The sequence below is a fragment of the Danio rerio genome, chromosome 6 (assembly GCF_052040795.2).
Source record: "Danio rerio strain M-AB ecotype USA chromosome 6, GRCz13ab, whole genome shotgun sequence".
Taxonomy (NCBI): domain Eukaryota; kingdom Metazoa; phylum Chordata; class Actinopteri; order Cypriniformes; family Danionidae; genus Danio; species Danio rerio.
In genome coordinates this window covers 37139870-37163413 of record NC_141026.1, presented here as the reverse complement: position 1 = coordinate 37163413, position 23544 = coordinate 37139870, and the positions used below count along the sequence as shown (strand labels likewise).

Sequence of the window (23544 nt, the reverse complement as noted above, 5' to 3'; positions counted from 1 at the left end):
GCGCTTTATAAATGTAGCAAACTGCTTGGAAGCATTAAAAGGGTCCAAGAAGATGTAAAAATCTTTACAATCAAAGACAGAGAGACTGTTTAGATGCACGTCATTGATGAGAAGATGACTGATGCCTATAGTGAATGAAATCATCAAACGCCTTAAACAATAACTTAATGCACTACAGAATGTTACGTTTACACATCCCTGCACAAATTGATTGTAAACGCATTAAACTTTCACAGCGTAACGCTAACTACTTACTACTTTTGAGTGCTTTTAAAGGGGCTACTTTTTACTCATACTTAATATTCACAACAGAAACTTTTACTACTTGTGCCATGGTTTCGGGCAAGTATTGATACTTTTACTTCAGTATGATTTTTCAGTACTTTTTCCACCACTACTGGTGAATAAAATGAATAGTAGGCTAATTGTAAAATTTCAACCGAAACAATATTTCCTCTATTCTTCTAATATGTTTACTTGAATGTATGTTTACTAAAATGTTCTAAAAACATTAAATACTTAAGAACATTAAAGGGTGTTAAGTTTTAGTGAAACATATTAAATACAAATTTGTGGTGCTTAATAATTCATTATTATTAATTTATTTAAAAATGTATTTATTCCAAATATTAAAGTTAGATTTCAAATATATGTTTAAATATATTACATATTCGTAAAATGCTTGTTAGTCAGATAAAAACAAAATAATACTATACTTATTTAATAATAATAAAATAAAAATAATGGAGTTATTTCTTTAATGTCAAATATTTCTTAAAAGAATAATTAAATCAATCAAATATTACATTTCTGGGAAATAAATTGTTAGTTAGATGGTTTATGTCTGAAAACAAATGTAGATGTATTTTTAGATTCTTACTTTTTAATATTATTTATTTAATTATTTATTTATCTATTAGGGAAAAAATCCAATGAATATATTTTACAGTATTATTATTTTATCCAAGGGCCATACTGTGGCTCAGTGGTTAGCACTGTCACCTCACAGCAAGAAGGTCGCTGGTTCGAGTCCCGGCTGGGTCAGTTGGCATTTTTGTGTTGAGTTTGCATGTTCTCTTCGTGTTCGCGTGTGTTTCCTCCAGGTGCTCTGGTGTCTTACACAAGTCCAAAGACGTGCTGTAGGTGAACTGAGTAGGCTAAATTGACTGTAGTTTATGTGTGTGATTGAGTATATGGGTGCAGCTGTAAGGACATCCGCTGCGTAAAACAAATGATGGATAAGTTGTCAATTCATTCCGCTGTGGTGACCCCAGATTAATAAAGGGACTAAGCCAAAAAAGAAATCGAATGAATGAATGTTAAATATTTAATCACAAATGTAATTAAATCAATTCAATATTACATTTCTGTAAAATGTTAGTCAGATCTTTTTATATCCGAATACAAATGTGGATATTTATTAATTTAATTATTTATTATTTGCGAAAAATCCAGTGAATATATTTTATTGTATTATTATTGTTTTATCTAGCTCAATCAATATATGACATAAAGAGAATTTGTAAGTATAACATTTTTTATACTGTTATATTTACTACATATTTAAATGCTGTATTTTGGATGAAAACGACACTTTCCTGTTAATGTACCAGCTTACTATAGTGAAATATTTCAGTTCAGTTTTAAATGCAACAAAGATTATTATGTAACAGTTTTTCTATATGTTAACGTTTCACATTTAATTTCATGTATTTGCCACCCCTTTGTAACTGTTTGTAAAATATCTGAAAACTGTGCAGCATTTTTTATGGCAATTTGATTCAAAACTTGTAATTTAGCACCGTTATTCTCAAACACACTCTAAAAATATTCATAATTTTTATATTTTGTGATTTATGTTTTTATTTTTTTCCTGTTTATTTATGCTTTTGAATTGCATTAGGGGACCTTTATCTTTCTTCCAACAACTTTTAACGTTTAAAAGTTGGAAAAAGTGAGTTTTATTTACATTTTTAATAGTTTAAAGTGATATATTGTCTGGGCTGGTGTTGTTTATTACGCTACACAAACTTTGATAATTTACTGCCACTACATTTTCTTTTGTATATTATTTCTTTTACAATACATTAAATTATTTCAAACTACTAAGAGTGGAATATTCAACATCAAAATTCAGCAGAGCAGAGATCAAGACAATTCACAACCATAAATAAAAGGGAAACACAACATATGCAAACTCTTTTCACAAGACTGCTATGACGTGTTTAACGGTCATCATAATCTTAAACCCTTGATTTTAGTTTTTAATATTTAGATTTTTTTTTTAAATATACAAACTTTTATATGCATTTATTTATGTATTATATCATCTGTGCGTCAAATTACAAAAACAAAAATCTGCTTATGCGAGGTGTTTGTAGTGCAGTGTCTATGGGGCTGAGAGTAAATTTGACATTATTCTCTCCTCTGGCTGCCGTCATCAGTCTCACACTATTTTTTTTTCCTTTTTCTGAAAGCCTTCATGACACAATTGTGTCGTTTTTCTTTTATTATTTCGGCAAATTGTAAAAAAGTATTTGTTGTATTCTCCCATTCATTGTGCTCTAAGTTTACTTAACTCTGACGCCTTCTGCTGCTGAGTAATATGAAATATGAAAAGGATCTATAAGCAGATATTTTTTACAGGATTCAACCAAACAACACAGTTTAATAATAAACGCCAATATGATCTACAGTGGATCTGATAAAGATGTGTGTGGGATTGACAGTTAACGAAGCGTTAAAAGGGTTTAAATCTAGGGAATGTGACTGTGGTAAATGCTGGCAGTAAAGCCCTGAGTGAAGAATATGGTTTCCCCACTGCGCTGTAACCCCCGGTATGCAGTGCAGCGAGTGATTGAGGGTCCTGTAACTCAGGTCAGGACTGTTCTTTCCTGTGTGTGGTGTCCTCTCTGACTGAGGGTTCACACAGAGGTTTGCAGAGTCACGCATGTTAACCAAACAGAGCACATTTATAAGGGCCACTTTAGAAGAGCTGAGGTGTTCCTCATTATAAAAACACTTACTGAGCTCTTAAATCCTGCAAAAGCACTGCAGGGTTTTTCATTGATTATTAAACAGGTACTTTTTGCCTGTTTGTCTGTTTTGTTGTCGTAGTTTCTTGTTTTGGTTTGTGTTTTACTTTTGTTTGTTTTCAAAAAATGTTTTAGAAATTTTGTCATGTATTAACGTTAAAAATCTTAATTTATATATTAATTTGTTTGTGGTTTTTAATTGTATAATTATTATGAAATAAAATGTGTTTGCCATGAAAATAGCCTTTGATTCTGACATGGCATTATATATCATATGACGACATGACATGACATGACATGATATTATATGATATGATTTCAGATGTTTTATCTAACTTGTTTTGTGTTTTTCGTTTAATTTTTCTTTATTATTTGTATTTTTGTTTCGTCTAGCTTTTAGTTTTGTTTTATGCTTTCTGTTTGGTTTGTATTTTGTTTGGTTTTAGATTTATTATTTCTTGTTTATATTAGTTTTGCTTTGTTTTTGTTTCTTCTTTTGTTGTTTTAACTTATTGTATGAATATGTGTTGTACTTTTTATCTGATTTGTTTTTGTTTTCACTTGATTGTAGCTTTGTCTGGATTTTGTGGTTTTGGTTTTCTGAGGTCTAGCTCTTGGTTATGTATACATTTTAGTTTTGTTTAATGCTTTCTTATTGGTTAGTTTTGTTTATTTTAGATATTTGGTTTCCTTTGTGGTTTCTGTTTTGTTTTATTATTATTTTTTTTGTATTACCTTTGCTTTGTTTTTGTTTCTTGTTTTGTTTGGTTGTTTTGATTTGTGCTTTACATTTTGCTTGATTTCAGAGGTTTTTGCCTGATTTGGTTTGTACTTTTTTTGATTGTATTTATTTCCTATATTTTGAGGTTTTGGTTTTGTTTGGTCCTGTTCTTGGTTTTGTATACTATGTTTTGTTTAATGCTTTCTGTTTGTGTTTGTTTATTTTATATTTTCTCTTTGTGTATATTAGTTTTGCTTTGTTTTTGTTTCTTTTTGTTTGATTGTTTTAATCTGTGTTTTACTTTTTTGCTCGATGGCAGACGTTTTTGTCTGATATGGTTTGTGTTTTGTTATTTGATTGTAGGTTTTGTCTGTATTTTGTGGTTTTGGTTATGTTTGGTCTAGCTCTTGGTTTTGTATACATTTTTGTTGTGTTTTATTGTTTCCTTTGTGGGTTCCATTTTATTTTAGATATCTTTTTTCTTGCTTGTATTAGTTTTGCTTTGTTTTTGTTTCTTCTTTTTGTTTGATTGTTACTTTTTGTTTGATTGCAGAGGTTTTTGTTTGATTTGATTTGTACTTTTTGATTGTATTTATTTTCTGTATTTTGTGGTTTTGGTTTTGTTTGTTCTAGCTCTTGGTTTTTTATATATATTTTGTTTAATGCTTTCTGTTTGTTTCGTTTTATTTTGTAATTTTTGTGTCCTTTGTGGATTCTGTTGTTTTATATTTTGTATTAATTATGCTTTGTTTTTTGTTTCTTCTTTTGTTTGATTGTTTTAACATGTGCTTTAGTTTTTAATTGATTTCAGAGGTTTTTTTCTGATTTGGTTTGTGTAGTTTTTATTTAATTGTAGTTTTTGTCTATATTTTGTGGTTTTGTTTGATCTAGCTCTTGGTTTTTTTTAAGCATTTTTGGTTTGTTTAATGCTTTCTGTTCATGTTTTATTTTATATTTTTTGTTTCCTTTGTGGTTTTTTATTTTGTTTTATTTTAGATTTTTTGATTTCAGAGGTTTTTGTCTGATATTGTTCTTATTTGATTGTAGCTTTTTTGTATTTTGTGGTTTTGGTTTTGTTTGGTCAAGCTCTTGGTTTTGTATATATTTTTGTTTTGTTTAATGCTTTCTGTTTGTGTTTTGTTTTAATTTAGATTTTCTGTTTGCTTTGTGGTTTATATTTTGTTTTGTTTAGTTTTTATTCACAGATTGTTTTTTCTTACAGTGGCATTTAATGCAGCTCAGGCAATATTAATAAATTACTGCGCGCCTGGTTTATAAAGAACCATGAAATTCATTCCTCCTTGAAGCAGAGACAAACCAAGCTGACAGTCAGCCTTTGGACAGCGTCAGGCTCTTGTTGAGCATTTGAACGGCTTGTTTAGTGTGTCACCACTCGGGCTTACCATGAGTTTCCCTAATTCTGCATGTAGAATCGGTGTTGGTTGTCGGTAAAGAGAGCACTCTGATTGGCTGTTCAGCTACAAAAAGCAAAGAAAGTAAATAAATGAATGAACTGACAAACTTAGCAACCAATACATGTCAAGAGGGAACACAAAGAAGCTGGCTGTCATTTTGTCACATTTCTTAACTTTTTGCAAACAATATGGATTATGAGAATATTAGACATATTTGCACAAGTGAGTCCCTGTGTGGCAAGGAAGTACTGTGAAAATTGGCCATAAACGCTGCCTTGCTTACAGTTTGAATGTGTGCAGCATCAGTCCTGGATTACCTTTATGAAATGGCAATCCAAATACTCCCACCCACAAATGTAAAAAAAAAAGCCTCTCAAGCAGACGCAGAATGTAAATAAACACAGAATGTAGGCCCAGAGGCGGCCAGACGCAGCCATCACGAGTTGACAACACAGTTGAGTCGCTTGTCATGGCAATTAGTTCTGACGATGGCTTGGTGTATCCCAGGCTTTATGCATTGGATCCACACTGCAATTCAGATGAAGTGTGGATGCTGCTATTCATATGTTAAACATTATCATGTCCTTAGGGAGTTCCTCTGATTAGTGTGCTTCATTACTGTAGTAAATTGCCAAAGGATGTGTTGTATGATCAGCCAATGAGGCCTTAGACGGTCTTTTAAAACCTCTTTGAAACGCTCCACCATAAATGAGGCAGAAGAGGCAGATCGCACATGTTCGTATACAAGGAAGTCCTACTTCAGTCCTGCAAGGACAGTTTTTTTTGGCTGACGATGAAGACTTTTCTTGGCTTCTTAAAGCATCCAGCAGAGACCCAAAGTCACTTTGTTCCAGCGTTAAAGACCATAGAGCGAACTTATATAAGTTTGACAAATGTGCATGCTGTTGTTTCAATTCTAAAATATATGTTTCCTTCAAATTGACTTAGGGAAATAGTTAGATAAGAAAGACATATGTGCAGTTTCGTGGTTTTGCAAAATTGTTCGTGTGTTATACTAAACAAATGTGCTCCTTTCTATTTCTTTCACAATGTCAAAACAGTGCATAAACCAACTTATTTAATGCTTATTTTTTTTCTAATTGTATGGAAAAGAACTTTTTGAAAAGAAAGGCAAATGGGTTTCATAGAAACTGCATAATTTCTGTACTTTGATTTGTCTTTCATGTTACATAAGACATCATGAATCATGTGTTGAGACGTTCCAAGAGTCATGGCAGTAATAGTCAAAACCAATGACTAATCCTGCGTTTGTTTGTAGTCCAGAATGTACATCTCATTTTCTCCATCATAATTAAAGCTCATTTTGCTGTAGTCCACAGCATTGGCCTTGATGGGACACTCTTAGTGTCGTAAGACTGATGTTGCAGATTAAAACTAAATTTGCTTTAAAAGACTTAGTTCACCCAAAACTGTTAATTATGTTATTAATCCTCCTCTTCATGTCATTCCCATCTTATGTATGGAGTCAATGTAGGGCCAATGTAGTGCCACTGCTTGATTTTTATTTGCAGTTCTTTTTTTGTTTGCAAATTACGTTTTTATTTCTTAAAACTTAATTTTTCATTTGCAGTTCTTTTTATTTTTGTTAGCAAAATAATTTTTATTTTTAAAAAATGAAATTTCCCTTTGCATTTATTAAATTGTTTAGCTCAATACTTTATTTTTTGTTTGCAATTTTTATTTTTATTTTGCAAGTATAAATGGCCCTACATAGACTCTTCACTATATGAATCCTTAGTTCAGTTTCAGAACTTATAATTTATATGTAAATTAAGATATTTTAGCTCTCTCATCCTCCATAGACGCCAAATTTTCCAACTCCTTCATTGTCCAGAAAACGAACAACAATCATAGCTATGTTTCCATCTAAAGATGCGAATTAAATTTGAAAAACAGGAACATCACATTAAATACATAAAAATAAAGCAGCATTTCCATACTTCCTGATTAACTGGTGCCAAATATGAACAGTTGACCTGCGCCTCAGAAGACAAATGCCGACACACTATGAACAGACGCTCTTGACAATTCTGAAGGTCATTAATAATGTAAAAATACTAATACTGAAATGGTTAAGGTGTTTTAGAATGACCAAAACAACATTTCAGGGGCCTCATGTATCAACTCTGCGTATGCACAAAAACTTAGCATACGCCAGGTTTCACGCTCACGTTTGGATTTACTAACAATGAAATGAACGTGAGTGTGCGTTGGTCCACGCCAACTTCATGTCTGGCGTACGTGCATTTCTTGTGTGTGTTTGTTTTATTTCCATTGGTAACTCTTAGAGGCAATTATGTTAAATTGCACACTAAAAAGTATCTTTGAGCCTTGCAACGTGTCTTTACTGACAAAGTCTCTGACAAATACTGTGCTACCAAGACCATTACTAGTTTTAATATGCACTGTAAAAAATGTTTGGTTCCACACATGATTGAATTATGTTTTTACAAATTTTCGTGGATTGAACTTAAAACTATTTAGTTGCCCCCCAAACCTCAACAAATACGTTATTTCAGCTCATTTTAAATAAATTTGAAGAAAGAGCAAACATCATTTTGAGTGTGTCTACATTTTCAACAGATTAATAAACAACCGATTAAATCCTTTAACAGTAGTTTGTTAAAAACCTGTACATGATAAACTTGTCAATAGTGTATAAAATATTTGAAACCCCTGTTCTAATATAACAGTCTCCTAATCATGTGTGTTAAGCTTTTATATTGTCAACAGTTATTTAAAACATTCATGTTGTGTAATATTTATCCAGTACTCAAGGGGTTAAAGGGGAAGTGCTGTTTTGACTGAACTGGTCATTAATCCTGGCACCTCCACACTTTCTGAGGTAATGTCTGACCCACAGTCAGACCGTCCACTTCCCCTGGTCAGTGTTGTTCTTGTGATTTTAAGAAATATACTCTTTGCAAGTAGACAAACAAAGGCTTGAATGATCAGCCAATTCAAATGCTCCATTTCTGTAAACATATAGCAAGATCTTTGGCAGAGCAAAAACTCAAGAGAGCAATAACATTACATTCAGACATCTCTGTCATTCAGCCAAATGGGCTAATATTTAGGCTAACAGTTATAAACATGTTTGTGGCCAATTTTTTATACTGAGATGTAATTTTGGAAAGCAACTGTGCATGTGCTTGTAGCTAGAAGTCTTTGTGTTTACATCATGTTTGTATATGTTTTACCAGTAAACTAATACTTTTATTATTTATGTTAACATATATATATATACACATTCATGATACATTCACTAAATGCAAGAATATAGTGTTGAGTAAGATACTCAGTGCCACGAAGTGTTAGATTATAGCTGAATGCTACAAAAGGAAGTTATGCTAAGCTAACAAAAGCTAGCCTTGTCTGTGTGACAGCCTGTTTACTGACAACAGATTATTATAGATTACAGATTATACTCAAAGTTAAACTCAAGTAAAAGTACTGTTATTTGCACAAACATGTAGTGCAAGTAGAGTAACGGTATCTGTTGTAAATATTACTCAAAGTATGAGTAAAAATGAGCCCTTTTAACAGTACTCAAGAGAAGTAACTATTACTCTGTTAAAAGCTGATGTGTTTACATGTAATTTGTATGTGTGTGTGTAAATGTAACATTCTGTAGTGCATTTAGTTATACTTTACGGCCATTTCGGTCATATACAGTAAACATCCGTCATCTTCTCATCAGTGACATGCATCTAAACCACAGAGGCCAGTTCCAGTTCCTGGAGGCCTGCAGCTCTGCACAGTTTAGTTCCAACCCTGCTTCAACACACTTACCTTTACGTTTCAAACAAGCCAGAAGGACCCAATTATTATGATCAGGTGTGTTTAATTAAGGTTGAAACTAAACTGTGCAGAGCTGCACCCCTCCAGGAACTGGAATTGACACCTGTGATATAAACAGTCTCTCTGTCACTGCGTGTGAAGATTTTTGACATTTTCTTGGACACTTTCAATGCTTCCAAGCAGTTTGCTGCATTTATAAATCGCCCATGCCTTGAGATCATGATGTGATTTACCTTCTTTTTGTTGACAGGAATCACAGGACTGATTATTCTAATCCCTATAGACAAGAAAAAGTAAAGTAGTGACTGCACGTTAAAGGAAGGTAGTGGAGTCAAAGTACAGATACAGCACTAAAATGTACTCAAGCTAAAGTAAAAGTACACATTTTTAAAACTACTTAGTAAATTTCAATTCCTGAGGAAGAACTACTCAATTACAGTAATTTGAGTATTTGTAATTTGTTATTTTACACCACTGAATTTACCCTATACATTCAATTATTTGCAAATACAGTTTGAAAAGTATTTATACATAATCTCATAAGAACTTTTTGAAGTATTATTGTGGGATGGTGTGCGGTGGAGGGGGAATTAGTGCTTATGAAAATTAATAACTTAAATAAGTATACTAGGATGTTTCAGACACAATTGCAAGTTAATGAAAATGTGTTTCAGTTTAGGGTAATATTTGTTCATTGGTTTTGTTGTATTCAAAAATAAGTATATATGTTTATGGTAAACAGAAACACATTTTAATCTAACTTCTTTCATGCAAGTCCATATGAATCTGTTTATTTTTTCCCTAAAATTCTGTACTTTTAGTCATTTGTTTTCCGCACTGTAAAAACTTATATGATCAGTTAGTCCTGACAGCATTTGTTTTTAGTTCATTGTGACTTATTAAACGAAGTTATTCGTGTTCTACCTTAATTTTATAAGTTAGGCACTCTGTTTTAAGTCGGGTTAATATAAAGTAAGTTTAATGGACTCAATTGATTCAGTTTTTTAAAATTTAAGGCAACCAGGATTTTTTCTAGATTTTAATTTTACTAGCCAAACAGCTAGATTAGCTATATAAATAGCTAATCTAATTTATAAAAATGTATCAATTAAATTAATCAATAAAATATGAATTCAAAATATATACTCTCTGTATAAGTCCACTTGTCTCAAACTCCTTTATTCCACTAATTTTACATTGTCTTTATGTACTGTTTTAAATACACTGTACTTTAGCAATACTGCAGAATATTTGCATATACGTAAATGTAATTTGCATATATAAATGTAATGCAGTAAAAATCAAGTATTTGCACAATCTTTTCCTCTTTTTTTATTTTTTTTATTATTTTTTTTTAATAGCACTATTTAACCAAAGCACTATAAGCTGAACAAATGTGAATGTTAAGATGTGCTAGCTAGATTTTTGCACTCACACACAAGTGTACCGCGCCAAAGCCCAAGTGAACCGCGCTCAGGCCCACCTCTTCCAACCGGGCCAGGGCCGGCCAAGTGAACCGTGCTTGGGCACGGTACGGATGGCATAGTGTGAGTAGGCCCTTATTGTATGTTTGTGTTTGCTGACAACTGCATGTACAAAGCAGACTTTCATAAAAGACTCTGTTGATGGTCAGTACTTAGTAAACCCAGAGAGAGTGTATTTTCTCTTTGAACTTGGAGTCTTTGTACAATTTTTTTCAACTGCAGCCGCAAGGCCTTATGAAGTTTTACCAGCAGTTGTTTCTGTTCTCACGTCACTATAATGAATATATGGAAATTCCATTATGCTCTGCAGGCAGTTATTGCCTCTTTATTGACCAAATTAAAAACCATCGCCTCAAAGTAGCAAAAAATAACTAATGTTTTCCTGTTAAGCTTGGCTTGGTGCATTTCTTCTGTATTGGCAGAATCAAAATTGAATGAACAAATTATGGCCAGTTATTGCAATGCAGTTGTCATGATTGCATATATTTGTATATACTCGTTCATTCATTCATTTTCTTTTCTTTTAATCCGTGGTCGCCACAGTGGAATGAACCGCCAACTTTTCCAGAGGGTTTTAACACAGCGGATGACCTTCCTGCCGCAACCCATCTCTGGGAAACATCCACACACACTCATTTACACTCTTACACTATGGACAATTTAGCTTACCCAGTTTACCTGAACTGCATGTCTTTAGACTGTGGGGGGAACCGGAGCACCCGGAGGAAACCCACGGGAACGCAGGGAGAACATGGAAACTCCACACAGAAACGCCAACTGACCTAGCCAAGGCTCGAACCAGCAACCTTCTTGCTGTGAGGCGACAGCACTACCTACTGCGCCACTGCGTCACCCTTTGTATATAATGTAATATGAAATTATTAGTTTTGTATTTTAATTAAAGGCATGTTTAAGGTCAGAGTGCTACATCTAAAATGCATTTGCATGTACTTAAAAAGCTGGCTTTTTCCAAATTGTTTCACTTAGCTCTTTTTCTTTGGAACATAAAGTATTTTGAACAGTGTTAAAGGGTTAATAGGGTCAAAAAACTTATAATTAACCCATTACTTTAATCCTCAAATTATTTTATGCATGCAGCTTTGGAACATTAAAAATAAATACAGAATTATCCTATTAAACCACAGCTGAAAATTTCTCAAAGGTTGTTCGGGTACAGTTTATCCGGGTTTCATTGAAGACGAATCATGTTAGAGCAGCAGTTCCTGGATGTCTGTGGTAAAATGAAGTCATGAGTTTTCTCTAACTGAGTGTCTCATTCTCCAGGAATGAACGTCCCGTCTCCGACTGAGATGAAGCAGCTTTGGAAGATGCACTTTCCACTGCTGATCCTCCTTTACCTATCAGGAGCTGTCCAGTCTCAAGTAAACCCAGGTAGATGTTTTTTTTTTAAATGCATGATTAAATTAATCAAGCTGTAATGAAAATACAAAGCTATCAGCCCTGTCGTCATTTACCTGATAAATATGTTTAAATGATTAACAGTTTTGAACAGTTGGTGATATTTTCATCCACTCTGGGGTGACTTTGAGTCTTAATTTGGTCACAACTTTCTCTGTGCCTCAGCAAATGGACTTTAAAATGTTTTTGCCCCATTGACTTTCATTATAATCAAATTTTTGATTGTAAATCCTTGACACTGGGTGTCACTGGGTGAAAATATGAGAGAGACCTTTGCACACTTACCTTGATATACAGGTATATGGGAAAATAAAAAAAATAAGCAGCTCAGCTCTCAGACCATAGTAAACATAGTAGGTGTATTTATACACACATATAATGTGTTTATGCACACTATAATGTGTTGTTTTACTACATAGAACTCCATTTAAAAAGTTGTACCTCTTCCCAACAGGGAAAATCAGCAACAATCAAGAATGCATGATTATTGGTGTCAAGGCTTTGCAATCAAAAAATGTCATTATAAGTGATAGGGGCAATGAGGCAAAAATAGCCCCGAACATAACGAAAGGGTAGTCGATTTGAACAGTACACAAGGGTTAATAAACAATCATGAAAGTTTACTGTTTGAGAGTTTGCTCATAATTTATGAAGTCAGATGCGATTGGAGTAACTTTGGTCAGAATAAGATTGCAATGTACTTTTTCTGCTTATAAATAAACTAGAGATACAAAATGATTTACGAGTAAATGTGCATTAGGTGCTTTTTTTTTTAATCTTAAAAGGATAGTTCACTCAAAAATCTTAATAACGTTATAATTGACCCACCTGTTTTATTCTTTTGTTGAATAAAACAAAAAGATATATTGAAGAATGTTGAATTGTATTTGTTTGTAATTTCAATGGCGGCTTTTCCCAACATTATTCAAAATATTTAGCTTTGTGTTCGACAGAATAAGGGAGTAAATAAAAGTTTAGAGCCACTTGAGTGTCCGTAAATAGTGAGGAAATGTTCATTTATGGGTGAACTATCTCGTTAATGTGTTTTGAAAATCAATCTCAGTTGGAGCTACAAGGGCATTGATCATCAAAAGGTGGATATCCTGTATGTGTTTGATTAGTTATTAGAATAGGCAGATTTGAGGCAACTGAGATGTGCTTTTGCATGAACTTACAGGTTATAAAGTTTATGTGGGCGCTCATTTTTTCCTGTCCTTAAACACGTTTGGCCCAAATCTCATGTTTTAAAAGATGAAGTGCTATGCAAAGGCTATTTCCTGGCTATGGCTACAAATGCAAGACTGGGACTCTCTTTCCACTCTTTAAATTCATAAAAAATTACCATTTACAGATACACTTTTAAAAAGAAAGGTGCCATTGAAGAAAAAAAATGTTATAGTGTGAGGAGCATATAAATATTTTTAAAGAACGTTTTTGCACCATAAAGTACTTTTTTTGGCATAAAAAGGTTGCATGAATGTTAAACGTTCTTTATAGAGCTATCAATGCCAATATACCCCTTATTTTTTAGAGGTTATAGTGTTCCTCGAGTAATGAAAAACTGTACATATTCAGACAGATTTTTCAGATATTGCTTTTTTTACCCTTGAAATGCAAACAAGCTAAGCTATAATGGTTTGCTAACTGTTTGAAACACTTTTTATTGTTTCAATTTTTTTAAGAATCCACAGACAGAAATAAAGAGTGACCAATAGCATTAATCAGAAGAATAATGGTAACACTTTACAATTTACAAGGTTTACAAGACTTTACTTAACACTTGGTGTTATTAGTAAACATTAGTCATTGGATTAGTTAAAATTTATTAAAAATGAACAAAGCATCTGTTAAGCATGACTTTATCTTTGTTAATGTTTACTTACACAGAACACTAATGTGATTATTAATGGATTATATAACATGACCTAACAACGAGCACCACGTTTATTTAGCAATAATAAATCTTTGTTCATGTAAACTTGATTTTAATGAAAAATGACTATTTAAAAAACTATGTAAATTTGGTTATAAAAACAACAAAAATTAAGTTGAAGCAACTAGAAAAATTTACTTATAAAAACTAGGAAAATTAAGTTGGAGTGACGGCATGCAATATAAAAATTAAGTTAGGGCAACTAGAAAAAATATGCTGTGGCAACTAGAAAATGAAGTCATAAGAAATAGAATAATTAGGTTGTGGCAACTAGAAAATGAAATTATTAGAAAGATAATAATTAAGTTGTGGCAACAAGATAATGAAGTTATAAGAAATAGAAATAAATAAGTTGGGGAAACTAGACAATGAAGCTAGAAGAAATGGAAAAATTAAGTTGGGGTAACTAGAAATATTTAGTTGGGCTATTTTAAGAAATATTAAGTACAGTAGCTAGCAATATTAAGTCAGGCAATTAGAATTTCTTAAAATATTAACTTAATTAAATAGTAACATTGCTTTGACATCACTGATTTGCACCTACACTTGCCTTATAAATAATGAATTCAACTGCTAAATGAACTAAATAAACTATAGCTTTTTTGCATTCATTCCATTACTTTCCTGTTAAAAACTGACGCTGCTTTGAAAAAAAAAAAGTGTTGTATATATCAGGGAAGTTTTAAAAAAGACAAATAAACACATTCCTATGAGTAAAAATATAAGTGTGTATATAGTTCATAAATTAGAGTTTTATTAGTTAATTTGCTGTATTTTTACTATGTTTACAGTACATACATAACATCTCTCTCTCTCTCTCTCTCTCTCTCTCTCTTTACAATATTTAGTTTATTGAGCAACAGTGACTTGGATCATTGAACCAATTAAATTGGTATGATTAATAATTTAACAATGATAGACCTTAGCTGTTTGTAATTTGTATTATTATTTTACTGTTAAACCCCACTTGAGAGAACTTTTCAAAATTTCATTTTAAATGGAGTCTTTTAATTGTAGATGCCTTTTACATTTTAGGATGGTGGGCTCTCGTATAAATTGATTATTTTCAGAGGTGTGTGGTGACAACGATTTAAACTATTTAAATGATAGAAATGGATCTAAATGATTGAAAGCTTCTGGTATAAATGCTAAACAATGGTGACTTGACTTAAGTTCTGTGCAGCTTTTAGGTTTGTTGATATTCTCTGTAATGTTACAAATAACTATTCAACATCATAATAATTGAACAGCTACAGTAATGTGGACATTGCTGACACATTTGCTCTGAGTTGAGGCTCAAAAACTGTGTTTGACAATTTATGAGACAAATCTCTATGGAAATCGGTTACTGTGGAACCACTAACATCATGTGGTCACAATCTCTGATTTTATAAGGTCGGATTGCTGCAAGTTGCATTGTTGTTTTTGACTAGGCCCGAAACTAGCAGTCTTGTAGTTGTGATCAATGTAAGATTGAGGTCTGGAAGACTCCCAGATTCCTTTCTGGTTCTCATGGCTTGTTTTTCTTTTTATCTGTGTCTTTCAACTAGTTTTTTCTCTCTAGCATGGGTGGTTTGTGGGGAGGAAAGTGTGATGTCAATGTGAGGTTCAATTATATTTTACAAGGAAACCAGAAGCCAGCTCATGGTGAGCAGCCGTACAGTAGAGACTAAAGCTAAACTCTGGAAAGCAGCTAATACCAGCATGGCTAGAGGCCGTTTCTGCTGGGATCCCCCAGGATGAAAACCACACTGCGCTCTTGTAGTCTACTGAGCTGAGTTCCTCTATGAAGCAGAGGAGTTTGATTAGCCAAGGTGACATTGCTTTCCTTCCATTGATCATGTGTTCATCACATGAACAAATCCATGCCTCAGCCTTACAATAAGATGAGACACCAGACAAAAACACTTGTATCTCTTGCACCTATTAGTTTTGAGATGTTGTGCTTTTTGGCCTTCGGAGAGAATTATCATTCAATTGCATAAGGCATACACTCAAAAAAATTATATTTTTTCTACTTTCTACTTTTTCTACTTTCTACTTGTTCAAACTACTTATTTAAAATGAGCTGAATCAACACAATTCTTTTTTTACATTAAATTCTGTTTTTTATTTTGAGTTATGTGAACAAAGAAAAAAACATATAGCAGTGTGCATAGATATACATGTAAACTGAAAAATAAATGACAAAGACACACTGAAACAGATAAAATTAATAAATTAATATATTCACATACACACACACACATAAAACAAATTTCCAAACTAAAAAAGCAATAAATCTGAATTGGCAATAAAGCCAAATCTGTATTTAAGGTTAAGTAAGGTCAAAATTGAGCCAGTTAAAAATAAATAAATAAAAAATAGTGATAGACAAACAGGGCCGACGTGGTGGCGCAGTAGGTAGTGCTGTTGCCTCACAGCAAGAAGGTAGCTGGGTCGCTGGTTCCAACCTCGGCTCAGTTGGCGTTTCTGTGTGGAGATTGCATGTTCTCCCTGCGTTCGCTTGGGTTTCCTCCGAGTGCTTCCGTTTCCCCCATAGTCCAAAGACATGCGGTACAGTTGAACTGGGTAGGCTAAATTGTTCGTAGTGGGTGTGTATATGTGGAAGTTTCACAGAGGTCGGCTGAAAGGGTGCTGGATAAGTGGGCGGGTCATTCCGCTGTGACGACCCCAGATTAATAAAGGGACTAAGCCGACAAGAAAATGAATGAATGAATTAATAAATGAATAGACAAATAGATTAAGATATTGAAAATTGTGCTGAAAGAGGTCTACGACAATGAAGAAAAATTATTAAAAGCCCAAACAGGGAACCTTAAACAATTACTATGAAGAGAAAAAAAAAACATATTAAAATAATAAAGAGGGAGAAAATAAATTAATTAATTTAAAAGTAGAATCAACACAATTCTTAATTTTTTTGTGGGACAGCTTAATTGTTTTGTTTTCAAACCACTTTAATTTGTAAAAACAATTAAGTTAACTTTTTGGAAACAATTTGTGTTGTGACAACATCGGGGTACAGATCGAGGTAATGCATCCAGCGTGTCACCAGTGGAAGAAGATGTGTCACGGAAGAATGTGAAGTGTGTGTGTGGGGATGGGGGGGGGGGGGGGGTGAAGAGCATTGGTTCGTGGGAGGAGGGGGATCGATAAAAATGAGGTGCCTGATTAGATTTCAGAGGTTCCGGACTTGGCTTGTTCCGGAACAAATTAAGCCCTGGTTTTATTCATATAAGGTTTTTGGAGAGAGATTTGTTCAGACATTTGCCTGAAAAATGCAACATTTTTGCCAACAAAAAGTTATGAAAATGTATTTATTTTCTGGTGGTTCACAAAAAGAACCAATACATTTAAACCTGACATTATTTGATGTTTTGATTGTATGCAAATTTAAGCAAATTAGCATGTTTAATAAAGTGAGACTTCATTTGCATATTTAAACTAGATTTTAGATAATGCAAAAAAAGTTTTCAGCTCTAAATACAATCAATCAACTGTGTAAGCATGTGCAATTATTAATTTAACCCGTTCACCCACAGTGTTGATATGACAGACTTGAAGTTCATTGAGTTTGCATTTGCAGTGATAAAAAGAGTTTCCCAAAATCCAGAGAGGGGTCTGGATGCAGACCTGGTGCAGTGCAATCTGAGCTGCATCCGATGCATTTTAATCCGCTCCCCTAACCCTACCCCTCACAGTGACATCACTAGCTCTATTGAGTGCATCATGTCTGACATTGCGTACCCGAGATAAGCAGTCTCAGCTTGCATTAATAAGGCTGCATCCAGATACTGTTGAAAATCCCCTAAGTGAAAACACTTGTGTCTAATATATAAAAAAAAATAATAAATAAATAAACCTGACTTTATTAAATGTTCTGAATGTATGCAAATGTATGTACATTGGCACAATATTCACTGAAGACACACCTCATTTTGCATATTTAAAGATCCTGTAAAGTGCTTTTGAAATGTGCATCTTTTATTCGATGTTTGACGTATTCTCAACTGAAACATAAAGAGGGGACATACAGTAGCCCCTCCTCTTTAAAAAAAACAACCAATAACATTTAGTTTTATCACAGTTCTGCCAGTGAGAGTGGTTGAGCTCAAGCACATCAGATGAAAAGCAAATGTGAAGCGTTTTGAAAGGGGCAGGGCATGTCAAATATTAGAGAGCATTTGATTGGTCAAGATTTGTTGAAAAACTGAAGTATGATTAAAACATTGATCCATTTAGGCCAGGGGTGTCCAAACTCTGTCCTGGAGGGCCGGTGTCCTGCATAGTTTAGCTCCAACTTCCTTCAACACACCTCTCTAAATGTTTTTTGTATATCTAGAAAGAGCTTGATTAGCTGGTTCAGGTGTGATTAATTGGGGTTGGAACTAAAATATGCAGGACACCAGCCCTTCAGGACGGAGTTTGGACACCCCTGATTTAGGGGGGGGCAAACAGCTAGCTTTAGGTATTATCAATGGTATGTCTTCTAAATGCAAATATTGTCACTGATTTGTTGCACACTAGATTATAGATATCCTTAAAACTAACTCATTGATAATTACATTTAAAAAACTAGATTTTAATTTTACTGGACCTTTAAACAACATTTTAGCAACATTTTTAAACAACAAAATTGTAATGCAAAAAAAAAAAAATGTTTGCAGCTTCTTATATAATAGATCAAGTGTGGAAGCATACAATAATAATAATCTTCCACCTTCGCTGCCCTGCTTTAAACATTCCAATGCATTACATTGGAATTTGTATAGTTTAACATTGAGGATCATACTTATGCAACGAGGCCATGAGGAATGCATTTTGGTTTCTTTTATAGCTATGCTCTAATATATTGCAGAGGAGGAGACCAGTCCATCTATATTGTTTAATTGTCGCTTTGCTTTGTTGAACTACAAAGAGATATTTGGCCTGGTTCAAAGTAAACACAGAATATGTAAAATGCTTTGTTAAACTTCGCTTTGTGTGGTTGATGTGAGGGGAGGCTAAATTGTTGAAAAGCCTTAAGATGGCTTGTGGTACAAGCAAAAATAACAGAATTACACTCAGCTGTTCTGTTGCCGCCTGAATGTTCTGGATTGTTACTTTCCGGTTTGAAAGTGTCACAGAGAAATGGGTGAAACAGTTATAAGGGTCCCACACGATGCATTTTACCCCAAAATCAAAAGAAATAAATATAAGAATTAAGAAATTATAGAATCAATTATTAAAAGAATTTGACTGGTCACATTATTCTATAAAAAAAAACAATAGAATATTTAAGTTTTGTTTATTTAATCACCTTATGGGACTTTAATCTATGGTTTGACGACTTTTTATGTTAAAAATGTAATTCTGCCATTTACCACAGTAATTTTTATTTTTTTTTTGGGGGGTGTGTAGTAGTGAAATCCTATATTTTGTATAGCTCTTCAAGTAAAAGAGGGAAATTCATTAAAAAAAAAAAAAGAAAAAAGTTAGACAATGAAAAACAATATATCTAAAAGACAAAATATCTTTCCAGACTGCAAAAAAAATGTCAATCAGCTACTAAGAGAAAATTTGTTGCTTGGATTTGTTTTTTAATGTCTAAAATGTAGACAATTGCAGCAACAAAGTCACTCAACCAAACAAAAGATTTAAACCATAATAGATTTCCATGTGGGCGGAACTGTAGCTCAGTGGTTAGCACTGTCACCTTACAGCAATAAGGTCCCTGTGACTCAAACCAGCAACCTTCTTGCTGTGAGGCGACAGCACTACCTACTGCGCCCCTGCGTCACCATTATTGAAATATATTATATAAATATAAAATATATATAATAATAAATAGATTATACATTGATTTTAAACTGCACGACACTGTCTTGAGATATCTGAAACTCATTTATGCATTTATGAAAGCTTCTCAAAACTATATGGAGGCATTTTTTCAATTTCTAATTCATATTACAAAATATATAACAATAGTAGTATCATTTACCCTATAACTTTTCCTGTGTATATTTCATTCTAACATTGCTATTTTTACAAAATTACAAAACGCAAAAAAATATGTTTACCCTCATAGCCATGATGTCAAACTAATTGGATGGATACCAGTGTCCGCTATTTTTTCTTGTGCCTTTGAATATGGTTGTCTCAGTTGCCCAGCAACTTTCTGCTAACAAAAACACAACTTGCTGATAGCAGAAACACAACTTAGACATGTCTTACAAACTTTTAAAACGGACAGAGTGAGGTACATACCTTTGCGAGCATTCTAGTAATTCATACACAGTTGTAGGCTATATTTAAAAAATGATAACATTTCTGAAGGTACTGTGTAAGGGTATTGTATATAATGGCAGACATTCAAAAGCTTTATTCTAAATTCTCAGTAGAAGCTATGAATGTAAATATCATTTGCTATAGCCATGCTAGGGTAGGCAGGGTAGGGCAGGGGCAAGACAAGTTTATTTATGTAGCACATTCATATTCAATAGTAATTCAAAGTACTTTACATTAACAAGTATAAAAGAGACAAGTATAAGAAGATCAAAACAACAAAGCATAAAAACAGATTCAAATGTGTTAAAACAGGTTTTAAAAGAATGAAAGAGAAGAAAGTCTTGATAGTTCCATTCAATTCGATTCACCTTTATTTCTGTAGCGCTTTTACAATGTAGCTTGTGTCAAACCAACTTCACATAGAAGATCATAGTGCGATCTGTCAGACAATGCACAGTGCTCATTCAGAGAAGGCACAGCTAAACAGATGTGTTTTAAGTCTTGATTTGAATGCACCTAATGATGGAGCATATCTGATCATTTCTGGAAGCTGATTCCAGCAGCGGGGGGACTTATTAGCTGATGGCCGATTTACATTGCTTTGAATGAACTCTTGGAATTTCTAATTTCCTGATCCTAAAGATCTGAGTGATCTGTTAGGTTTGTATTCAGTGAGCATATCTGTAATGTATTGCCAGTATTCTAGTAGTTCCAGAATTCTGATAGTTCCAGTGTTAATGACGTAGTGGAAATGATCATATGTTTTTGGGGTGTTTTGCTTTCTTTGCTATGCTTCAATGCATTACAATGCTTTGAAACACTGCCTTAGCAATACATCACGATGTCCTATAATTGTTGCTGAATATTATTACTTCTCATCATACTTAAAAAAAATCTCCAGTTTGGTGGTTAGAAAGAAAAGAATACCGTGCTAAAGGAGTGGTGAAATTAATCGGGACTGAGTCCATCACTCAAACCTCGCTGAACTGCGTGTGAGCTCTGTTTGAGGATGTGACCTCGCCTCGAGTTTATTATTGAATGTAGCAGGAGAGCAAGCACGATTGTTTACAATGGATTCAACAATCAGACTGGAGTCTGTGGCTTGTACATACCAGACGTTTTGACAACAGGAAAGTATATTGAAACAGCTTCTATTTCTTTCTTTTTCCCCATTTTTTTGCACCAGAGTCTCTGCGTGTTTTATAGATATTTGTTTCTGGAGGCCAAAAGTCACTGCAGCGATCTTTCTCACCATCATGATTTAATCATTTCAGATTTTAACTTGTTGACCTTGGTGTTATTAGCGACAGAAGGTAATGACAGTGTTTGTAAATTGTTGCTTTCCACAAAGGTGGTGGATTTCTGTTCTTTCCAAGGGAGAGAGATGCTGTAACCTCTTTAAATATCAGTTTTGCTCCTTCATATTTCCGCTGGAAAAAGGCAACGTTTTTTTTTTTCTACTTCTGGAAAAGTGTGTTAGCTATGAGATCTACTCTGCCAACTTTCCTCTGTTTAAAATTCCCAAAGACTGTAGTTATACCATCCTACTCTCTGCGTTTTTCCACTTTGAGTAATAGACTCTTACTTTTTCTGCTGTAAATAAAAAAGAATGAAAAGAAAAATGAAAATTCAGGCGCCTTTTCTGGATGTTGATTAAAAGTGTGTGAATGTTTGTTACGTGTGTTTATGTGCAAGGTTTTGGACGGTTTGACAGCGAACATTGTGGAACAAATGTACTATAGACAAGGATTAAGGATGGAAAAAGTTTGTTGGTAAAAGGAGGAAATAAGTGCCACTCGGACCAATAAATTACTACACAAGGCCGAAGTGGCCCATAAGAGAGAGAGAGAGAGAGAGAGGAAAGACCAAAAGCCACAGTTTCTACACACAACATGAGTATTTTTCCACCTTTCTGAAGTGAGGGATATTTTTAGACTCAGTAACTGAATGTTTACTCAATCAGACTGTAACCGTCTACTCTTGGAGAGCAGAAAAACCGAAAGTAAATACACATTTTACTCTTTACTATAAAAAAAAGGCTGGGTTCCACACAATAATTTCATGTTGTCCCAACACAAATCTATGAGGGTAGTCTAAAGGTTTTATCAAATTTAAGTGGATTGAACATTACTCAATTAAAGGTGCAGTAGGTGACATTTTTTTTGTTGTGCTGGTTGAAAGTATCTTCACATTCCAATAGTAATGATTAAAGTAAATGATCTAAATTAGTTTATATGTATATTTATATTCTGGGTAAGGCATAAGACAGAAAAAAAAGTTCATCCAATTAAAAATTTGCAGGCCGATAATTTCCATAATTCTGATAAGTAGCCCAAACTGTCTGTCAACAAGTGTAGATTTGTACATCTGTGCATCCCTTTTTACTTGGATAGATCCGCCATTTGCGCGTGCAAATCTTTTATAGGCTACATATTAGACACTGTCAAATCGCTTCCAATTTTGTTTTATTTAAGCGTTATTCAAATGGTTATCACAAAATCAGTCTATTGGTTTCATCACTGTTTCTATACTTTTTTTACGCTGTTGTAAGTTTAGGATCAGATATCTGGCTGTGTTTTCTTAATCTGTCCTTGTGAAAGCTTTTTTTTTCTTTCCAAAAGCACAGTTGGCTGTGTGTCTACAGCTGAACAGTGCTGTGTTTTCACTGGATGTTTGATGTATGTGGCGCTCTTGTGTCAATTGTCTGACACTGCTTTGCTGCATTCACAAAGCTATGAAAACTCTGCCTTGAAAGATGAAAGCATATACACTTTCTGTCTGTATGTGTGAATATTTGATCTGCTTTTTTGTTTGCTTAAAATCATATTACAAAAAATAACTAAATTATCAGGTGTAAAAAAATGCAGGTATTGCAAAAAAGACGTATTAAAATATTCTAGACATGCCATTTTACACTAAAACATTTTTTTTTTGTATTCACAATTATAATATATTGTGATAAAACACTATGCCTCAACCAAAAGGGTTGCACTTCTCTTTTCTAGTTATTTCTCTCATCAGTCACTCTGAAATTTCAGATAGTAATCTAACATGTCTATGTATGATAACTCTGCTTTTTCTGCTCTTATTTGTAATGTAGAAATGAGCACTTTCTATACACTTTCTGTCTTAATGCAAATGTTTGAGCTGAAATTATACAATTTAAGAGCAAAAAAAGGAGCTAATGCATACAACACTATTTATGTAATAATGTATATGTATACTAATACAGTGCTCAGCATATATGAGTACACTCCTCACAAATCTCTCTTTTAAATTCATATTTTAATAGGAAGCTATACAGTATTGTATTTGTGCATATACTTTAGATTAGTCAGTACTAAAGCCAAATCTGGAGCTTATCTTACAAAATCTACGATAACAGTGAAAAAACTAGTACACCCAAATTTATATATATTATAGAAAAATATTAAATACAAATATT

The 23544-nt window shown here is 33.4% G+C and overlaps 1 protein-coding gene across 12 annotated transcripts in view; it reads left to right on the top strand.

The window, feature by feature from the left end:
* ddr2a (discoidin domain receptor tyrosine kinase 2a) overlaps nucleotides 1–23544 on the top strand; it is an 81445-nt gene that overhangs the window by 18326 nt on the left and 39575 nt on the right. For 8 of the 12 annotated variants that reach the window (XM_087257563.1, XM_087257560.1, XM_087257561.1 and 5 more), the window contains exon 2: nucleotides 11762–11869. In XM_087257563.1, the coding sequence (XP_087113689.1) occupies nucleotides 11764–11869 (106 nt within the window). In that variant the 5' untranslated portion in view covers nucleotides 11762–11763. Of the gene's footprint in view, nucleotides 1–8003; nucleotides 8077–11761; nucleotides 11870–23544 lie in introns of those variants that run through there. The other 4 variants (XM_087257562.1, XM_087257559.1, XM_087257565.1 and 1 more) reach the window with 1 other exon arrangement.